Source organism: Sinocyclocheilus anshuiensis, unplaced genomic scaffold (assembly GCF_001515605.1).
Source record: "Sinocyclocheilus anshuiensis isolate Anshui unplaced genomic scaffold, SAMN03320099.WGS_v1.1 scaffold976, whole genome shotgun sequence".
NCBI classification, from domain to species: Eukaryota; Metazoa; Chordata; class Actinopteri; order Cypriniformes; family Cyprinidae; genus Sinocyclocheilus; species Sinocyclocheilus anshuiensis.
This window is the reverse complement of record NW_015552538.1, coordinates 2,361,192-2,377,528: the sequence shown is the minus strand read 5'-3', so window position 1 is coordinate 2,377,528 and position 16,337 is coordinate 2,361,192. Positions and strand designations below refer to the sequence as shown.

The window sequence follows — 16,337 nt, the reverse complement described above, 5'->3', positions numbered from 1 at the left end:
CCATTTTGAATATTGCATTGCCATTTTGAATATTGCATTGCCATTTTGAATATTGCATTGCCATTTTGAATATTGCATTGCCATTTTGAATATTGCATTGCCATTTTGAATATTGCATTGCCATTTTGAATATTGCATTGCCATTTTGCATATTGCATTTTAAATTGAATTTCGCTACCTATATGCTTCCATAGTTGGCTGACTGACCTATAGAACATGCAAAACACTTAAGTTAGTTGCTGTATATTATAGGTAAACAAATGGATCAAAGCACAGCAGTTGTGCCTTTGATCTCTGAAGACACATTGTTTGCACCTAACATAAGTGTTGCAGCTATGGATGCTAAACAACTGGTTGCAAAATCCTCCCTCACATATTGGCTTCATAGCACTTATCTCCTGCAATGCAGCTGTTTGAAGAAAAAGCTGAGGGCACAGTCAATGAGTCTCAGCATTGCCCGGAATGGGCACAGATACAGTTCAAGCCTGAGCGTAGGTGGGAATGGATAATCATTTCCCACCCAAAAGACAGCAAATGGGGAAAAGTGAGCTTTTTTTACTTCTATGCATGGATTGTTGAGGCTGGCCATGTGGTAGGAGTACAGTAGAATAAAACACTCAGACATGTTGTGTACAAGCATTGGGTTGGAGATTGGAGATGGTATGAAACAAAAGCCTTCCAGTAAGAGTATGACACTACACCGGATGAGACTGTAAGCACTTACAGCTTCTTGCAATCCAGTAACCTCTGACATTTCTGACAAGCTGACAAAAGCTTCGGCATTTCTTCAAGCAATTTCAGCCCAACAAAGTGTCAAGATGGGGCATAATCAGAATTGGAGTCAGACCTCAGCCAGATGTCACATCGTCCAGACCCAACTTGACCTCTTTCAATTTCCGCTCTTCCAGGCTTGTTTTATCTATCTATCTATCTATCTATCTTGAATATAGATAGAAAACATATATAGTTGAATATAAAGGGTTACTTATAAATTAATATTGGAGTAAACAAATTGAAGGAAAAACAAATATACACATATACACTGTAAACCTGCATAAGATGGCAAAACTCACAAATTTGAAGTAATCAGTGTAACGGGTGAATTTTTATTTTGTACTCATACATGTTATGGAAAAACTTGAAATATTTGATTATGCTAAATCATTCATTTAAATAAAAATTATTCAGTTTAAAATGATCAGATTAAATATGTTTGATAGTTAAAAATAGTAATTCAGTATTTGCTAACTTGCTAATTGGTAACAACGTTTTGCACAAAAAACATTATGTAACACTTATTTGTAGCAGTTACATTTAAATTAAATTAAGTTAATCTAAATCTAAAAACCCTTTTATTAAAGTCAGAATAATTAAACAATTTAGATTATTTAAAAAAGGGTTCTATTTTTTTTAAACTGAAAAGAAAAACAAAGTTTTAAATACTCATTGATTATACGTAATATAGCCTATCATTTTAAACTATCACCCAGCCCTAATATAAATATTGATGTCATAATCTGAAATCTAGCCACATGAGATACTTGATAAATATTTGATGAAATACATCTAAGATGAGATAGCGCTTGACTCACATACTGAGAAGTGTCCACTGGTGCCACATCCACAGCATTAGTGAAGTTATTCATAAGCACAGCGTCAAATTCCTGCAGCCCAGCACTAGTGTGCACAACGTGATCCTTCACAAAGATGCTGATGGCACGCAGCATGAAGGAAACAAACAGGTGCATGTGAATGTAGTTCCTGGTGCAGTGGAGACGCCTGAAGACACACAGAAATACATGAGGCTTGTTAGGCAGAGAGTTAAAAAGATGGTAGACCTCGAAAATAATATGCATTTAAGGAAATGAGGAAAAGGAAGGTTTACACTAAGTAATGTGCTTACATTGTTTCTATATAATGTTAAAATGCTGCTACACTGAAGACAATATTTATATATCCATTGTAGCTTTCAATCACTGACTAACTGTATGTCACTTAATGTTATGGTGTACTGTATTTATATTTAGTGTACCCATTCAATTTAAATCTGGTCTCTTTTGTGTATAATTTTCACAGGGGACGCAGACAGAATGAATGCAATATTAATACACTCAGCAACCATCTGTACACAAAAATCCCCAAAGTCTGACGCATGTTATAAAAGCTTTCTACATTTAGTATGCTAAATATTACTTTAGTAAATGAGGAATTCTAAGGGATGGACCATCACAATGTTTATATAATCTTATAATAATATAATATAATATAATATAATATAATATAATAAGGAGAAAAAAAATCTATTTTAATTATATTAAGTAAGGAATAATTGATGATGGGCCGTTGAATTCTTAGAAAATAATGCACACAATTCTTAGAAAATAATGGCCGTTACACCTCGGGTGTGCATTATTTTCTAAGAATTCAACAGACAGAAGTCAATAATTCCACTTATACTATGGTTACCAAACATCAATACATCGATCAGATGATATATTTCAAGGCATTTGTCCGGTTTTTGTACTTAAAACGCTATTGTGAGTAGGCGGTCAAGACCTGCCTGGAACTACGTTCGCCGTGCATTTCCCTGAAAATAATTGCACACCTTAGAACGTTCGTCAGCCAATCAGATTCCAGCATTCAATGGTCCTGAAAGGGACTTTGGTATAATTAGATTTATTCAGTGAGCTCACTGCACTTCATTCTGGGATTGCTTTATCCATGAAGGATAACATAATGAGGTGTTTTATATTTTTATATTTTTTAATATTTGTAACAGCCTTCACATTGAAAGTGTGCCTATGATGGCTTAATATGCTCTCTAGATAGGTAGCTCATTAGATTTTCGAAGAACGCCATAGTGTACTGAAGGAGAGTGTGTATTCGTCTTCTGTGTGTATTTCTGATTAGCGTTAGAAAAAGCACTACATGTTGAGAGCAGGCTTGACTCCTGTACTTCAACACCACTTCGGCTGCCACTTTCAAAAATTCGCCTCAGGAGCAAATGCGTTGACAGGTGTATTTCATCAGCAATTGTTGCAGTCAATCCACTGCATCAGACACTTCAAAGTGCATAAGAACACTCACATATTCTACTGTATACAGCACCTTGGATGTGATTTCTTTGTCATAATTTATTTAGCTCAATTGTCTTTTGATTTGCTACATCTCTCATGTCAAAAGTATAAACAACATTCTTACCTCATCTACAGTTTTCACATAACATTTCACAGCAACATTTCATAGTTGCTGTTTTGAAAGTTACATCCAAAAACATATATATCTGATGCCAATCAAGAAAAGCCTTTACTTAATTACTACTGCTACTACTACTGCTACTACTAATAATAATAATAATAACTTCTAGAATGTTTTTATTATCAAATCTTTAAAAAATAAATAAATATTGGGGCAGAATACATAAAATTGTTTGTGACAATTTCAATGAGTACAAATAAGTACAGTAGGGTCAAACAATTATTTGATGTTTTTGTTACTTTTTAAATTTAGACATTAAATATGCCATCTAATTGTGGCATTACCCCATACAGACAGGGCCGGATTAACATAAGGGCTAGGCGGGGCTGAAGCCCCAGGGCCCGCGAATTGAGGGGGCCCGACGTGATTGGCTGTGGAGGAAAGGAAAATTAGACCTAGAATTGATTGGCCATCGGGAGCACCCAAGCTTTTCCTGGTGTGCCGATTGCCGAAATCCCACCACGCCTCCACATATTAGTGTCTGCCCTCGGCTTTACTGTAGCGCATGGGAAACAAACACTAAAAGCCAAGTGATGAAACGCCACTAAGTTACCTGATTAAACCGCGCAGCGCAAGAGCAAGACCACACCGGACCGGTGTCTCCCACCCATGACTGTAGCTCGACACTTTCGCCGCTCTATTGAAGTGATAATAAGCAGCGCTTGCCAATTATTCCACACACAACACTTAGGCTATATTTGAACAGTAAAATCTCTGTGGTGAAGCTAGCAGAAACCAGATTGAACAGCACCAACCATGTAAACTGAAATTTAGAGGTAAACTGTACAAAACTGTAAATAAGCAATTTAATCCACAGCACCACACCTAGGCTATTTAACATGCGTTTACTGACACTGTAGAAATACGGTTAATGATATTTATTATTAATGTCACGGAAATTGTTATAGGATACTTATAGACTATTAAATATTGGTTCAAATAAAGGCAATTAAGTCAATTTTATAAAGGTTTACTAATACTATAGTTAACTCTGGATTCAAGAATTAGCTTTTCATCAGGGCAACTACAAAGGACAAATGAATAGTTCTAATAGACTTTAATTGCAGAAAAATATGAATTCAATAATTAAGAAACTGCAATATAATGGAATATTAATATTGTTAAATGCATTTAAGTATTCAAAAATATCCTATGTTTTTGTCCGTTATTTATTAATAAATAATTTATTCCAATTGCCATAACCCCAGCAAAACATTTATGGGACTGTGTGGGCCAGATGGGCTGAATTTTAGCACCAGTCCAGCCCTGATGATTCTCCTCTTTTAGGGCCAGAAAGAAGACCTTCTAATAATAAAACTATTTAAACTAAACTCCTTAAGGGAGCTGTATATGCTCAAAAGTTGTTGCTGCTTCTGGAAACCTGTTTGCCTTGACTTCATATATCTGGTGTTAATGTATTTATTCTTTTAATGTGTTGTAGCCTGGAATATTTAGTGTGCATATACACTGTATCTCTGTGTTGGAGATTTGATAAAAATAAAAAAAATGATTCCTGTTGTAGAAAACGTTGTGGCACCAAGATAGGCTACTATGAAGGGGGCCCTTGGGTTTGCTATAGCCCCAGGGCCCTATGTGTTCTTAATCCGGGCCTGCATACAGAGTGACAACTTTCTTATCTTATGGCCCAACCTATAACAGTGGAGGAGTTGAATATGTGTATTCAATATATATTTATTAGGGCTGGACCAGAATATTCGATTATTCGAATATTCGTTCGGTTGGTTGGCATTCGATTTTCAATTTTGAGATTCGAATATTCTTCTCTTTTTTTTTGAACACCTGGCATCCCCCGCGAAACGGTTCTCATTCACGCTTGAATATGAATCGCCCATGAGTTAACGTCGTGAACGTCATGATTCAGTTCATCTGGAAGAGAAGAAAAAATGCCGAAGACCTCAGCTGTGTGGGAGCACTTTAAATTGAGTGACTTTAAAAGGCAGTGTGCCAAATATGTGATTTGAAATTGGCCTACCACAACAGCACATCACGTTTGAAAAATCACCTATGACTAGTATATTGTTGGTGTAAAAAACGAGCTGCTTTTATCCACCAGGTTAATCAGTAATTATACACATGATAAAAATGTGCACTTAATTTTGGAAAATACTTGCGAATACGGCAATCATAAAAAACCGTACAGTAGCCCAGCCTAATAATAATTTGTCTATGCTACCGTGTTCTTTATTTATTACAGTTCGTTGAACTTCGTTCATTTATTTTTTGTTCTTCTATTTAAATAGCCTACCCTTTACAGTGTCAGTAATTACTGTGCTGCTCATTTCTGATTTGGGAGTGATTCGTTTGTTAGAAAAATGTTAGGCTACCTTATTAAAAGTATTGCTCTTAACAGACCTGTGTGTTTTGTATCACTAGTGCAGTGTCCGTTCTCGGAGCATATAAGCCCTGCCCGCGTGAGGCGCACCGCTTCCGGCTCGCGCTGTTCTGTAGTTTATTAAAAGTTTATTAATTCTGAACATGTCGCGTGTCCATATTGCACCAAAATGCGACACTGCACTCCCTTGGGTCCGCAGCAACACACCCGCCACGCTTGAAGTCGATTGGATGAACGGTTCACGACATAAAAAAATGCAAACAGACAGACACACAGAGATTCCTGCCTTTATTAGAGAGAAGAATATGTTCAGCCCCCTCCCTCCGTAACTTCGAATATTCTGTGTTGATTACTACCGAAGCTTCGAAGCTCAAAAAATGGTATTCGGACCAGCCCTAATATTTATATATTATAATATATATTTCAATATGTATAGCAACTGAAATATACCATTTGTTTCCCAGAAAGGCCCGATGCAATTATGTGAAAGTTGCACATTGGGAGATACTTTATTACAATGCTGGCCTTAAAGCTTGAACAGTTTATTTTTAAAGTCGAAAAAATGCACAGTTGATGGAAACAGATAAAGGATGTATAGTGGATTATAATGGATGTATTAATAATAATCTACAGTATGTATAAAAAACATGTCAGCATGCATAAACAATCCAACTAAATCACAAGAAAGAGAAAAAACTTTATTTCCAAGATTGCACGTCTTTCTTTTCAAATTGCTTTGAATGAACCTGTAAGCAATAATTCTGCAATGTTAGGTTGCTCTCCGCTTGCCTGCGGTTCAATTAATATTGACATTTTGTACTATTAGTTAAATGCACACATTTTGAAAACCGAGCCACTCTTTATTTATCTCAAGCCATGGGTATATTTTCGATCAATTTAATTATGTTTTCTTTCAGTGGTTTATCTTCAACAGAAAATGAGAAAATGCAAGAAGGCACTTCCTTTACTGTGTGAATAGTATTGGCATGTCACATCTAACGGCACATTCTCACTGAACTCAAGACGCATCCGATGAGCTGCTAATGGAGCATTAAGTACAGAGAGAGAGAAACAGACACAGCAGTGCTGATTCTCATTTGTGGAATTACAGTATGATATAAATAGAACTATAATATTAGACTTGAGGGTGTAAGAAAACTATTTAAAGCATCAAGAAAACTCTTTTTCTTGCAGTTTATGAGAAGAAGTACATCAGACACACGTTCAAATTTAGTCAGTTACTCACCTGAAGTATCCAATAATAAAGATAGCCACTAGAAGAGAGCTGAAGGAAACTGCATAGCCCACTGTGTACATGATGTGCAGCCTTTCGAAAAAGACCTGCTGTGGGGATAAAGACGTAGCACGTCAAACCACAAGTGATCTCAGTCCATTAAAGACAAATGACTGTAATGTAGCTTACTCTCTTTTTGTTGGGTTCTGGGGATTTGATGCATTCAGTGTAGTTGACCCAGGTCTTGTTTGAGCTTTCTGCAAGCACCCAAGAACCATTAGAGTCACACCTCCTGTAAGCGTGTCCTGAAAGATTGATAAAAACTTTGCTGAACATGAACTTTGCCGGTTTGGAACAAAAAGAAAAGAAAAAAAAGAAAAGAAAAGAAAAGAAAAGAAAGGGGTAAAATTGAAGGTAAAATCAATAAAGTTCCATTGTGGGTATTCCATGCATTCAGAAAATGTGCATATGTACATACAGTAGTATACGTACTACACACTATGAGTAGTATGGGTAGTATTGTAGTATGTGCTTTCAAACATTAATAATAATATGCACTAATAATACATAATTTGTCAACCAGTAGAGATTTTGGACTATCGTCTTTATCGCAGTTACACGATCATGTGACGTTGCAGTGCTACATGGTCACAAAAACTTACCATTTGCATGCATTTTTAAGCATTGCGGTTAAAAAGCAACTGATTTTAAGCCATTGAAACAATAAGCAGCGAATGAAAAATGCGCACATGAGGACGGTGCTCATAGAGTGCAGAGTATTGAAGTGAGTTATTTTTAAATGATTTTTTAACGGTTAAATACACACTTGTATGTATCAAAATGCCTGTCTTTTCAAGTATCCTCGTAAACAGTCATTTAGGTCCTAAATGAAAGCAAACAGCTGAGAAAGAAAACGTGTAACAGTATATTGGATCAGTGCAGCTCTTAAGTCTGTCATTCATGTTAATCAAACAACAAAAGAGAGAAAATCTCTCACTGCTCTTGACTAAAATCACTTTTGTAACTTTAATAAGAAGAAATATGTTTAATTTACACAGTGAGGAATATGCAGTGTTTTTATACATTTGATTACTTTTATTGATTTATTTGATTTATTTGTTCTACTGTATTTTTTGTCCTATTACTTGTAATTAGTTTCTTATTTAATCACTGACTTTTACTTGTCTTCAGTAAGCTTGAGTTTGTTTGTTTTTAGGCTATTTTTAGGCTTTTAGGCTAGTATTAGTTTTTGTGATATTGACACTGGTGACAAGTATCATGAAATTTCGATGGTATCAAAAATGTTGATATCATAAAGCATTATTTAAAGGGGTCATATGATGCGATTTCAAGTTTTCCTTTCTCTTTGGAGTGTTACAAGCTGATTGTGCATAGATAAGATCCCTGAAGTTGCAAAGACTAAAGTCTCAAATCCAAAGAGATATTCTTTATCAAAGTTAAGGCTCGCCTACCTAAAACGGCTCGTTCTAACACGCCCCCACATATCTACCTCACTATGTGGAAATATTAGCATAATGCCACCCAAATGTTCACGCAAAGAAAGAAGGTGTGGTTTCAAAGCAACGAAATCTCCTCAGTGTGTGTTTCAGTGTCATGTCAGCATATTCTGTTACACCAAATACACAAAATAATGATCTTTAAAAAAGCATCATATGACCCCTTTAAAGCAAAAATAGCTACATCATGATATATTACTGTGAAATAAAATTACTCATTTCGTGATATAAGATTTTGTTCATATCGCCAACCCCTAACACAGAGTATTATTAGTGAATAAGACCCAATCTCATACTGGGTTAGACGTCATATTGATTGTAACACAGATGAAAATGAGGCTTTGAGGGATAGATTTACAGTCTTTACATTGTATAAAAGTCCTAGATCATGTAATTTTCACAACTTTCAAAACTCTTTTTGAGTTTTTGTCTACTGAGGTTTTCTTTTTTTGGAAAGACGTTTCATCAGCTGAACATTCGCCATGCTGTTAAAAAACTGTACAATCCATTATGTGCACTGTACTTTTATCCCTCACAGCCTTGTTTACTTTCCTGTCAAAAATTAAATATTGTGCTACCCTGACCAAGGTACGGAAGCCCTAAAAGGCCATAAATTATTGTTATGATTCTTTCTGGTTTTCTTGATGCATGACTTATTTTTCTCATTATCTCAAAATAACAAAAGTTGTTTTTCTCATGATGTCTGACCCATCTGACAGCAGCACTATAGACTAAGTTACTTCTGCTACTTCTGAATAAATAAAGCAGTAATGATGTCATCAAATCAAATCGAGTCTGTTTTGATCAGAAGCTGTCCTACATGTAATGGTCAGATGGCCTACTGAATATGACTAATAAAATTATGTAATTTATTTTGGGGTTTTTTTGTAAATAAAGTGAAGGCATTCTGCCTCCACTTGCATTGTTGAATGCTCTGTTGTTAGACTGTCTCTGAAAAAAATCAGTAATTGATTAGACTATGTGTATTTTTTTTAGACTTTGGGCCCTCTTTAAATAACAAAGAAAAAATATTGTGCCAGACTTTAGACCAGGTTTCAGTTGGTCTATGGCGCAGTCTATTTTCAGTTCCTCAAAATAGCAACGCGCCAACAATGCGCCTGAACACACCTCGTTTTCAGACCAGCACGCCCACAGGCGCACAAATGGGCGCAAATGCATTTGCTATTTAAACAACGTGGCGCAGGACGGGAAAATGAGAACTGCGTCGAAACTAGCAAACACACTTGCGCCGCGCCTTGCGCCTCATTGCGCCGGGTGTATGATAGGGCCCTTTATTATTAAGTGAAGCAACCTTTTTGCTGAAATATCCACAACATTAACAACAAATAAGAGCACACAGTTTATCTATCGATCAGATGTGTGGGAACATTGTGTTCGTCACTGTAGCAACAGCAGACTCTGGTGCATTTTGTTTCAGAATTAAACATTATAAAATAAAAGCAACTTTTGATATGTTGAAATGACAAGGAAATTACTTTGTGATAACGAGAAAGAAAAATAACTATAACAATCCACGGTCTCTTAGGGATTAAGTAAAAAGGTCTATTGAATTTATTATTATTTTTTTTATTATCTACAACCCCAAAACCAGTTCAAATACCTTTCATACCAACCCATATTATAGACTTCTTATTTGCGTATGAGTGTTGTCAGTTGTTCCTACATTTAAAGCTCAAATTAAGAAATATTACAGCTAACAATCATGCATGTTAACAACTGGCAGAAAAAACTAAGGATGATGAGAAATGTTTCAAACCTGCATGGTTGAAATCATAGATGTATCTGGGGCAGGGGGTCTTGGTCAGAGTTCCAGGGAAGCCTTGTGGCCAACATATCAGACCATCCCACTCTGGGACACACACACCAACTGAGAGCAGAACAGTTTCAGAGCAGAGATGTCAATTCACCAAAGGGCAAGATATGACACGTAAAATCATAGAATCTTGCAGCATAATGTGACACCTAGCACATTTTCATTCCTTCCTGATCTTTAGAGTAGATTCTATAGCAAGATAAACATGAAATGAGCTATAGTAAAAGCCCAATATGAAACTGTCATACTCAAATACATACTTCCCATCGCCAAATGAATCATGCTTTCCTTTGGATAAAAGCTGCTAAATTAAAAAATATCACTTGTAGTATCATCTGAACACCTACGGGGGATGTCGGGCATGGATATTGGATTATATCCAACTGGCATGGCCAAACATGAGCACCCACAAGGTGGCCCACACTGCCACATCAAGCAGAGGCAACAAGTGTGCTTGTGTAATAAATTAATTGTTTAATTACATTATGAATACTGAACTTGATCAATGTACTTATCATTTTGTGCTAAAACAATCGAACAATTTATAACTATCACAATGACTGAAATGATTTCTGTTTAAATAAATAGATGCTGAATTGATGCAATTAATGTCAGATAGTTGAAGACATTGAATAAATCAGCAGAGGTTTCAACAGAGTCAGTCCAGCAGCCGCAGATTTCTGCCAGCATCAGACCACATAAGCAAGGAAGCGTTAAGTTTGAAAACATTAGACAATGAAGTGCTTTCAAACTGTTCATTTTTTTTTTAAATTCTTGTGCAGTTCTGATACTATTTAAAGTCAACATGAAACAGTAATTTGTTTTCCATTAACGTGACATTTCTAAGTGAAACATGAAACAAGAAGACAATGTAAGATGGGACTTGAGTTCATCCATCAGGAAAAATGATGCAAAATCATGAAAACTCCTGAAACGCAGCTTGAACATCTTGACATGTCAGCATGCCAGGTTCAATTATTACACAACCTCCTGGTTGCAGGAACATGCAATGTAACTACAACCTTCTGTTATTTCAAATGTGTGCATTTACAAATTTTTGGGGTCATAACAGTTTAAAAGTGTGATCACATTAGTGAGATTTCAGATCAATTTTATGGGCAAAAAAGTCCATTGTCTTTTGTCAATAGTGTAGCAATATATGAAACACAGCTCACAGAAAAGTCACTTTCAAACCAAGTAGAGGCCTGCGCGGGACTATTTATTTAGTCCCGCTCCCGCAAGGTTATATTCCGCACCCACCCGCTGCCGCTATATATTCACTCTTTGTTCACCCGCTGTCCGCTTAGAATAATTTTCTTGCCGACCCGACCGTTCCCGCTAAATTTATATCTCGTTTCCAGAATCTCTCATTTAAATTTCCGCTAAAGAGAGATAGGCTAACAAATAAAAGTGTAGTCTGCACAAAATTGTGTTATTTTATTCGTCTTGTCAAGAGTCTTGAATTTATTGACTTTGACTTACATTTTTATGAATTATCTTAAGACACAAAATTTGTTTTATATTTTATGCAACACAGTAGGAAAAAAGTGTCAGAGAAAATACAAATGTACAAAAATTGTATTTCCTATTTTTATTTATCTTGTCAGGATACAATTCGTTTAACATTTACAACACAATGGGGAAAAGTGTCGCAGAGAGAAAAAAAAATTAAATGTAGGTTGTACAAAAATAGCCTATTAGCTATTTTTATTCGTTTTGTCAAAATACTAAATTCGTTTGACATTTTTCTTTTAACAGTAGGAAAAGTGTCGCAGAGAAAAATAAATAAATACGACATCTGTCATTTAAAATTATAGGCTAAGCAAAATATAAACAAACCCGAGTTGACCGTCCTTCAAGGACAGAGCATCCACAATTTGCTCCTTGCTTGTTCTGTCTGAGGGCCGTATATTTACCACTGGTACAGCCTGCATCGTTATGCACATGTTGCGCACAGACCCCACAAATAAAACGCGTGACGCAAAGCTCAGAACCCAAAAGAAGACATGCACATTATAAAATTAGTCCTAATTATAGGCTACTAAACATTTCTCCTAGTGCAAATTAGCTCTAATCAATCCAGGCGTGTTGTCATGCACCAGTTTGAAAACTAAACATGTTTTGTACTGTAGATAGCAGTCATTGCACCCACGTCCTCTGCACATAATTTCCTTGTACAGAACATAATTATTTGTATCTCCTTGAATTACACATAACCCTATATTTTTGAGTTGCCAGGTCACTACTGATAAAACAGCCAGGAAGGCCATTATAATGAGTCATCTCCAACAGCTTTTTTCCCTGTTTTTCCCTTAATTAAGTTTATAATTAAGCTAAATTAATTAACAAACTGTGCAGTGCCTAACCAAGAGTTGCCCCTAAGAAAGGTCTTGAAGAAAGTCTCATTAGCTGTACGCCTTCATTTACGTCAACAAACCTCATGTGACTGAGCTGACTCGTTCACGCTTTATACAAAACATGTTTTGGCAGAGATGCTGATGGTCATACTTCTGGTGAATATGTTACTATTTCTAGATGAACTGTGGTGCACAACAACAGTAGTTGAAGCGGAGAATTGAAAAGGACACTTAATTAAAAGCTGTGTGAAAGAAACGTAGAGTGCAAACTAGGGATGTAACGATTAGAAACTTGCAGCATTTTGTCCAAGCAATAATAAAAGGACACATTTAATTTATAATTTGTCTTAATTAATCGAATCGTGAGTTGAGTGAATCGTTACATCCCTAGTGGAAACGGTATCTACCTGCAGGGTCGTCTGTGGAGATCTTCTGTAGACACTGCAGCTTCGCATCCAGCAGCATCTGCACCTGTTCTTCAGCTGTAATCTCATCTTCACCTGCCTGTCCAAAACAAAATGCTCGTTTTTATTTCTTCATTGTGTACTGAATCTTCTAAAGCCATCAGATAGCTTTATCTGTATGAATGAATAAAATGTCATTTTTTTAAAAATGAATAAAATGTCATTTTATTTTCCAATCTCGGCCCATCAAGGCCTATTTGAGTTCAATTAGGAAGCTCCATTGATTCACAAATCAGATTTAAAGTCTCTTTCTCACTCAAAATGATCATATTGCGCTTTTTGTCATTTCCTTTTACTTTCATTGTATGGAAAACAACAGATCTGAAATTTGCTGCTAAAAAATGTGTTTCTTGGAAAAAAAGAATTTCAAACACTTTTGAGTGGATGAGAAAATAATGACAGATTTTTCAAAAAAGGTCCATAAAAATAGTCTTCAGTTATCAAAAGAAGAGTGCATTATGTAAAACTGAGTGTGTGTTGGTGTGGTTAATAAAGGGTTAGTGGTGACTTTCTCTCTCCGTCTCATTTCGGGTTGCTTAAATGAGTCTGCAAAGGAGTGAGAAGAGCTGAACTTCTAAATACCCTGAGGAGATAAAAGAAATTAAAAGATTCACTCTCTGTAATGATGAAAGAAAGGTTTTCAATTAATGTAAAAGTGTATTAGAAGGGTATTGGAGCCGTCATTTCTACCTCAATTAAAGTCATTTTCTCAGTCATGCAAAGCAAAGATACAGTTGCGAGCATTGTAAATTTAGGATTGTGCAGGAGGATACTGAAACGCTGCTGGAACAAAAAATTTAATTTGTTATGAAATATAACATGAATTAAAGCTTAATGGAAATGCATCCATTAATCTCTTACCTACGGTGGCCCAGTAGTGCACAACACAACGACATTAATAAAAGTGGAATGGACCTTACCATATTTAAGATGCCATATTTAATTTGACATGCATGAAAGCCTGGCTGTGAGAGATGGAAGTGCAGCCTGATCACTTGCGTTTAAAGTCCTTAGCCCTTAGTAGGTCACATCAAATCTCACAATCCAATTTTTTGTCATTATATATATATATATATATATATATATATATATATAGGTACTGGGCAACGATTAAAACTTTTAATCGTGATTAATCGCTTGGTTTTTCTGTCATTAATCGCATTGTTATGCACAAAATTCAATAATAAATTCAAAAGTAGTGTATTGCACACTTTTTTTCATTTAAAAGTACTGCTATATGAACAAAAGTGCAATAACATTTGGTTTGCAAACACTTTAAACAAATAAGGTGCTTTTTTTTACAGCTGTAGGCTATTCCTTTTACATTGTAGCAGTTAAAATATTTCTTGTAAATCTCAACTTAAACATTAATGTAATCAAGTTAAATATAAAACCAAAGCTATTTGTCACTGCCAGGGCATTAACGTTGTTATAGAAAATATTTTATAGTTTGTTATAGAAAAACAAGTTATACTCAGAGTAGAGATGCACCGATTGACTGGCCAGTGATCGGAATCGGCCAATTTTTAGCATGACCAAGTCTCACGTTTTGCCGATTCTGAGCCAATCCTTTTATTGCCAGCGGCGCCGGCAATGACGTCACAGCCACGGGCACACTCACAGTCATGTGTAAACATGTCGTTTCGCTTGAGAATGATTCTAATTGTAATTACATTTAGTGTAAACGGCGACTGATAATGTATTTATGTCGTTCCAGATGAGGCTTGCACAGCCTGAGTGAGTGTGTGAGAATTTGAGAAAGACAGCACACACAAAGTAACTCACAGAAATGTATAGATGCATTCTGCGGTAGAAAAAAAAAGATATTTACAAAATATAATTTAGGAAAGCAACATTATACAGCCATGATGTTTCCACGAATATCAATATCAACACGATTGCATAGTGTTATACAATAGTATTTCAATAAACAAGAAGTTAAAATTAAGTGACTTTGTAAGTAAAATTAATATTGACTGTTTTTGCTCAATTTCGCTGACGAAAATAGTTCCGATCAAAGCCACAGCAGGACTGTTGTCATTTGCCTCGTTTCTGAATGAATCAGCCGTTTGAATGAATCGGTTAAATGAATGAATAAATGACTCACTTATTAAAACAGACATTTGCCGCCACCTACTGGTGGTTTAGTCATATTTAAAAGTATCATTGCATTTTTTCAACATTTATTTGTATGTTTAAAAAATATGTAAAACATTAATCTTAAAAAATTATTTATGCATTTGAAATTTTGCAGTGTAAATGCATTTATGGCACCTCAGCTTCATCAAACTGTCTGTGTAAATGCATCTAATGCCACTTCAGATGCAGCTTCTGTTTCCTCAGCAGTGAAAGGATAGAGTTTGTTAATACTAATTTGAAATTTCATTTGAACGGTAACAACTCTACAGTTTCTTATTATTCTAACCGAATTACTTTAAACAAAGTAAGAATTTGATGTGAAAGATGGCATTTAATAAGGTTAGAGGAAAAAATGACCATTTATAAACATAGTGGGAAATGACATCTGTTTTGTTACATACAGCAACTCATTTTAAGTTAACTATTTTTTCCTCTTTCCAGTCACAGAGCACTTTATTTTGAGAGTTGTTTAAGTGAGAGAAAATCTGTAACTTAGTCCAGACTGAGGGAATTGTAATGTTTAATCATTTCTTATATTATGTAAATAATTGTTGCATTGCAATTTGCATAGATTTTTGTTTGTATATGCTGTGAATTATAGTTCTTAGAAAGAAAATCGGAATCGGCAAAAATCAGTATCGGCAGGTCACACTTCCAATAAATCGGAAATCAGAATTGGCCAAGAAAATTGCAATCAGTGCATCTCTAGCTCAGAGTCCAGAGCCTCGATCATAACATTATAACAGGCACCTTCTGAGTAGAGACCTGCACTATCATGGGACCCGCGGGACCCAACACAACAAACAGATTGCAGCGCGGGACAACACTTGATGGGCGAGTGCGGGTGCGGGCAGTTAGAGACTTGTGTGTGCGGGATGCGGGAGAATAAGGGTGTACTCACACTAGGCAATCTTATCCGTGCCCAAGTGCGTTTGACCCCCAAAGCCCAGTTCGGTTGATTAGTGTGATCGCTCCGTGCCGCACTCGGGCAGTAGCCCCTCACTGCAGAACACAAGATCCAGGGGGTGAGGTTGGATCCACATCTAGGGGGTGGAGATTGGTAGGTTTAGGGGTGGAGATGGGTGGGTTTAGGGATCAGGGGGTGGAGACAGGTAGGTTTAGGTATATGTAAGGTGGGAGGAGTTGGATCTGGATCCAACCACGCCCCCTGGATCTTGTGT

General features: G+C 36.1%; 1 protein-coding gene across 2 annotated transcripts in view; it reads right to left on the bottom strand.

Moving 5' to 3' along the window:
• LOC107663806 (parathyroid hormone 2 receptor-like) overlaps window positions 1–16,337 on the bottom strand; it is a 75,330-nt gene that overhangs the window by 50,883 nt on the left and 8,110 nt on the right. For both annotated transcript variants that reach the window (XM_016454154.1, XM_016454153.1), the window contains 5 exons: window positions 12,961–13,057; window positions 10,140–10,250; window positions 7,035–7,150; window positions 6,858–6,955; window positions 1,593–1,779 (listed from right to left, as the gene is read on the bottom strand). In XM_016454154.1, coding sequence (XP_016309640.1) covers window positions 1,593–1,779; window positions 6,858–6,955; window positions 7,035–7,150; window positions 10,140–10,250; window positions 12,961–13,057 — 609 coding nt within the window. The remainder of the gene's footprint in view (window positions 1–1,592; window positions 1,780–6,857; window positions 6,956–7,034; window positions 7,151–10,139; window positions 10,251–12,960; window positions 13,058–16,337) is intronic.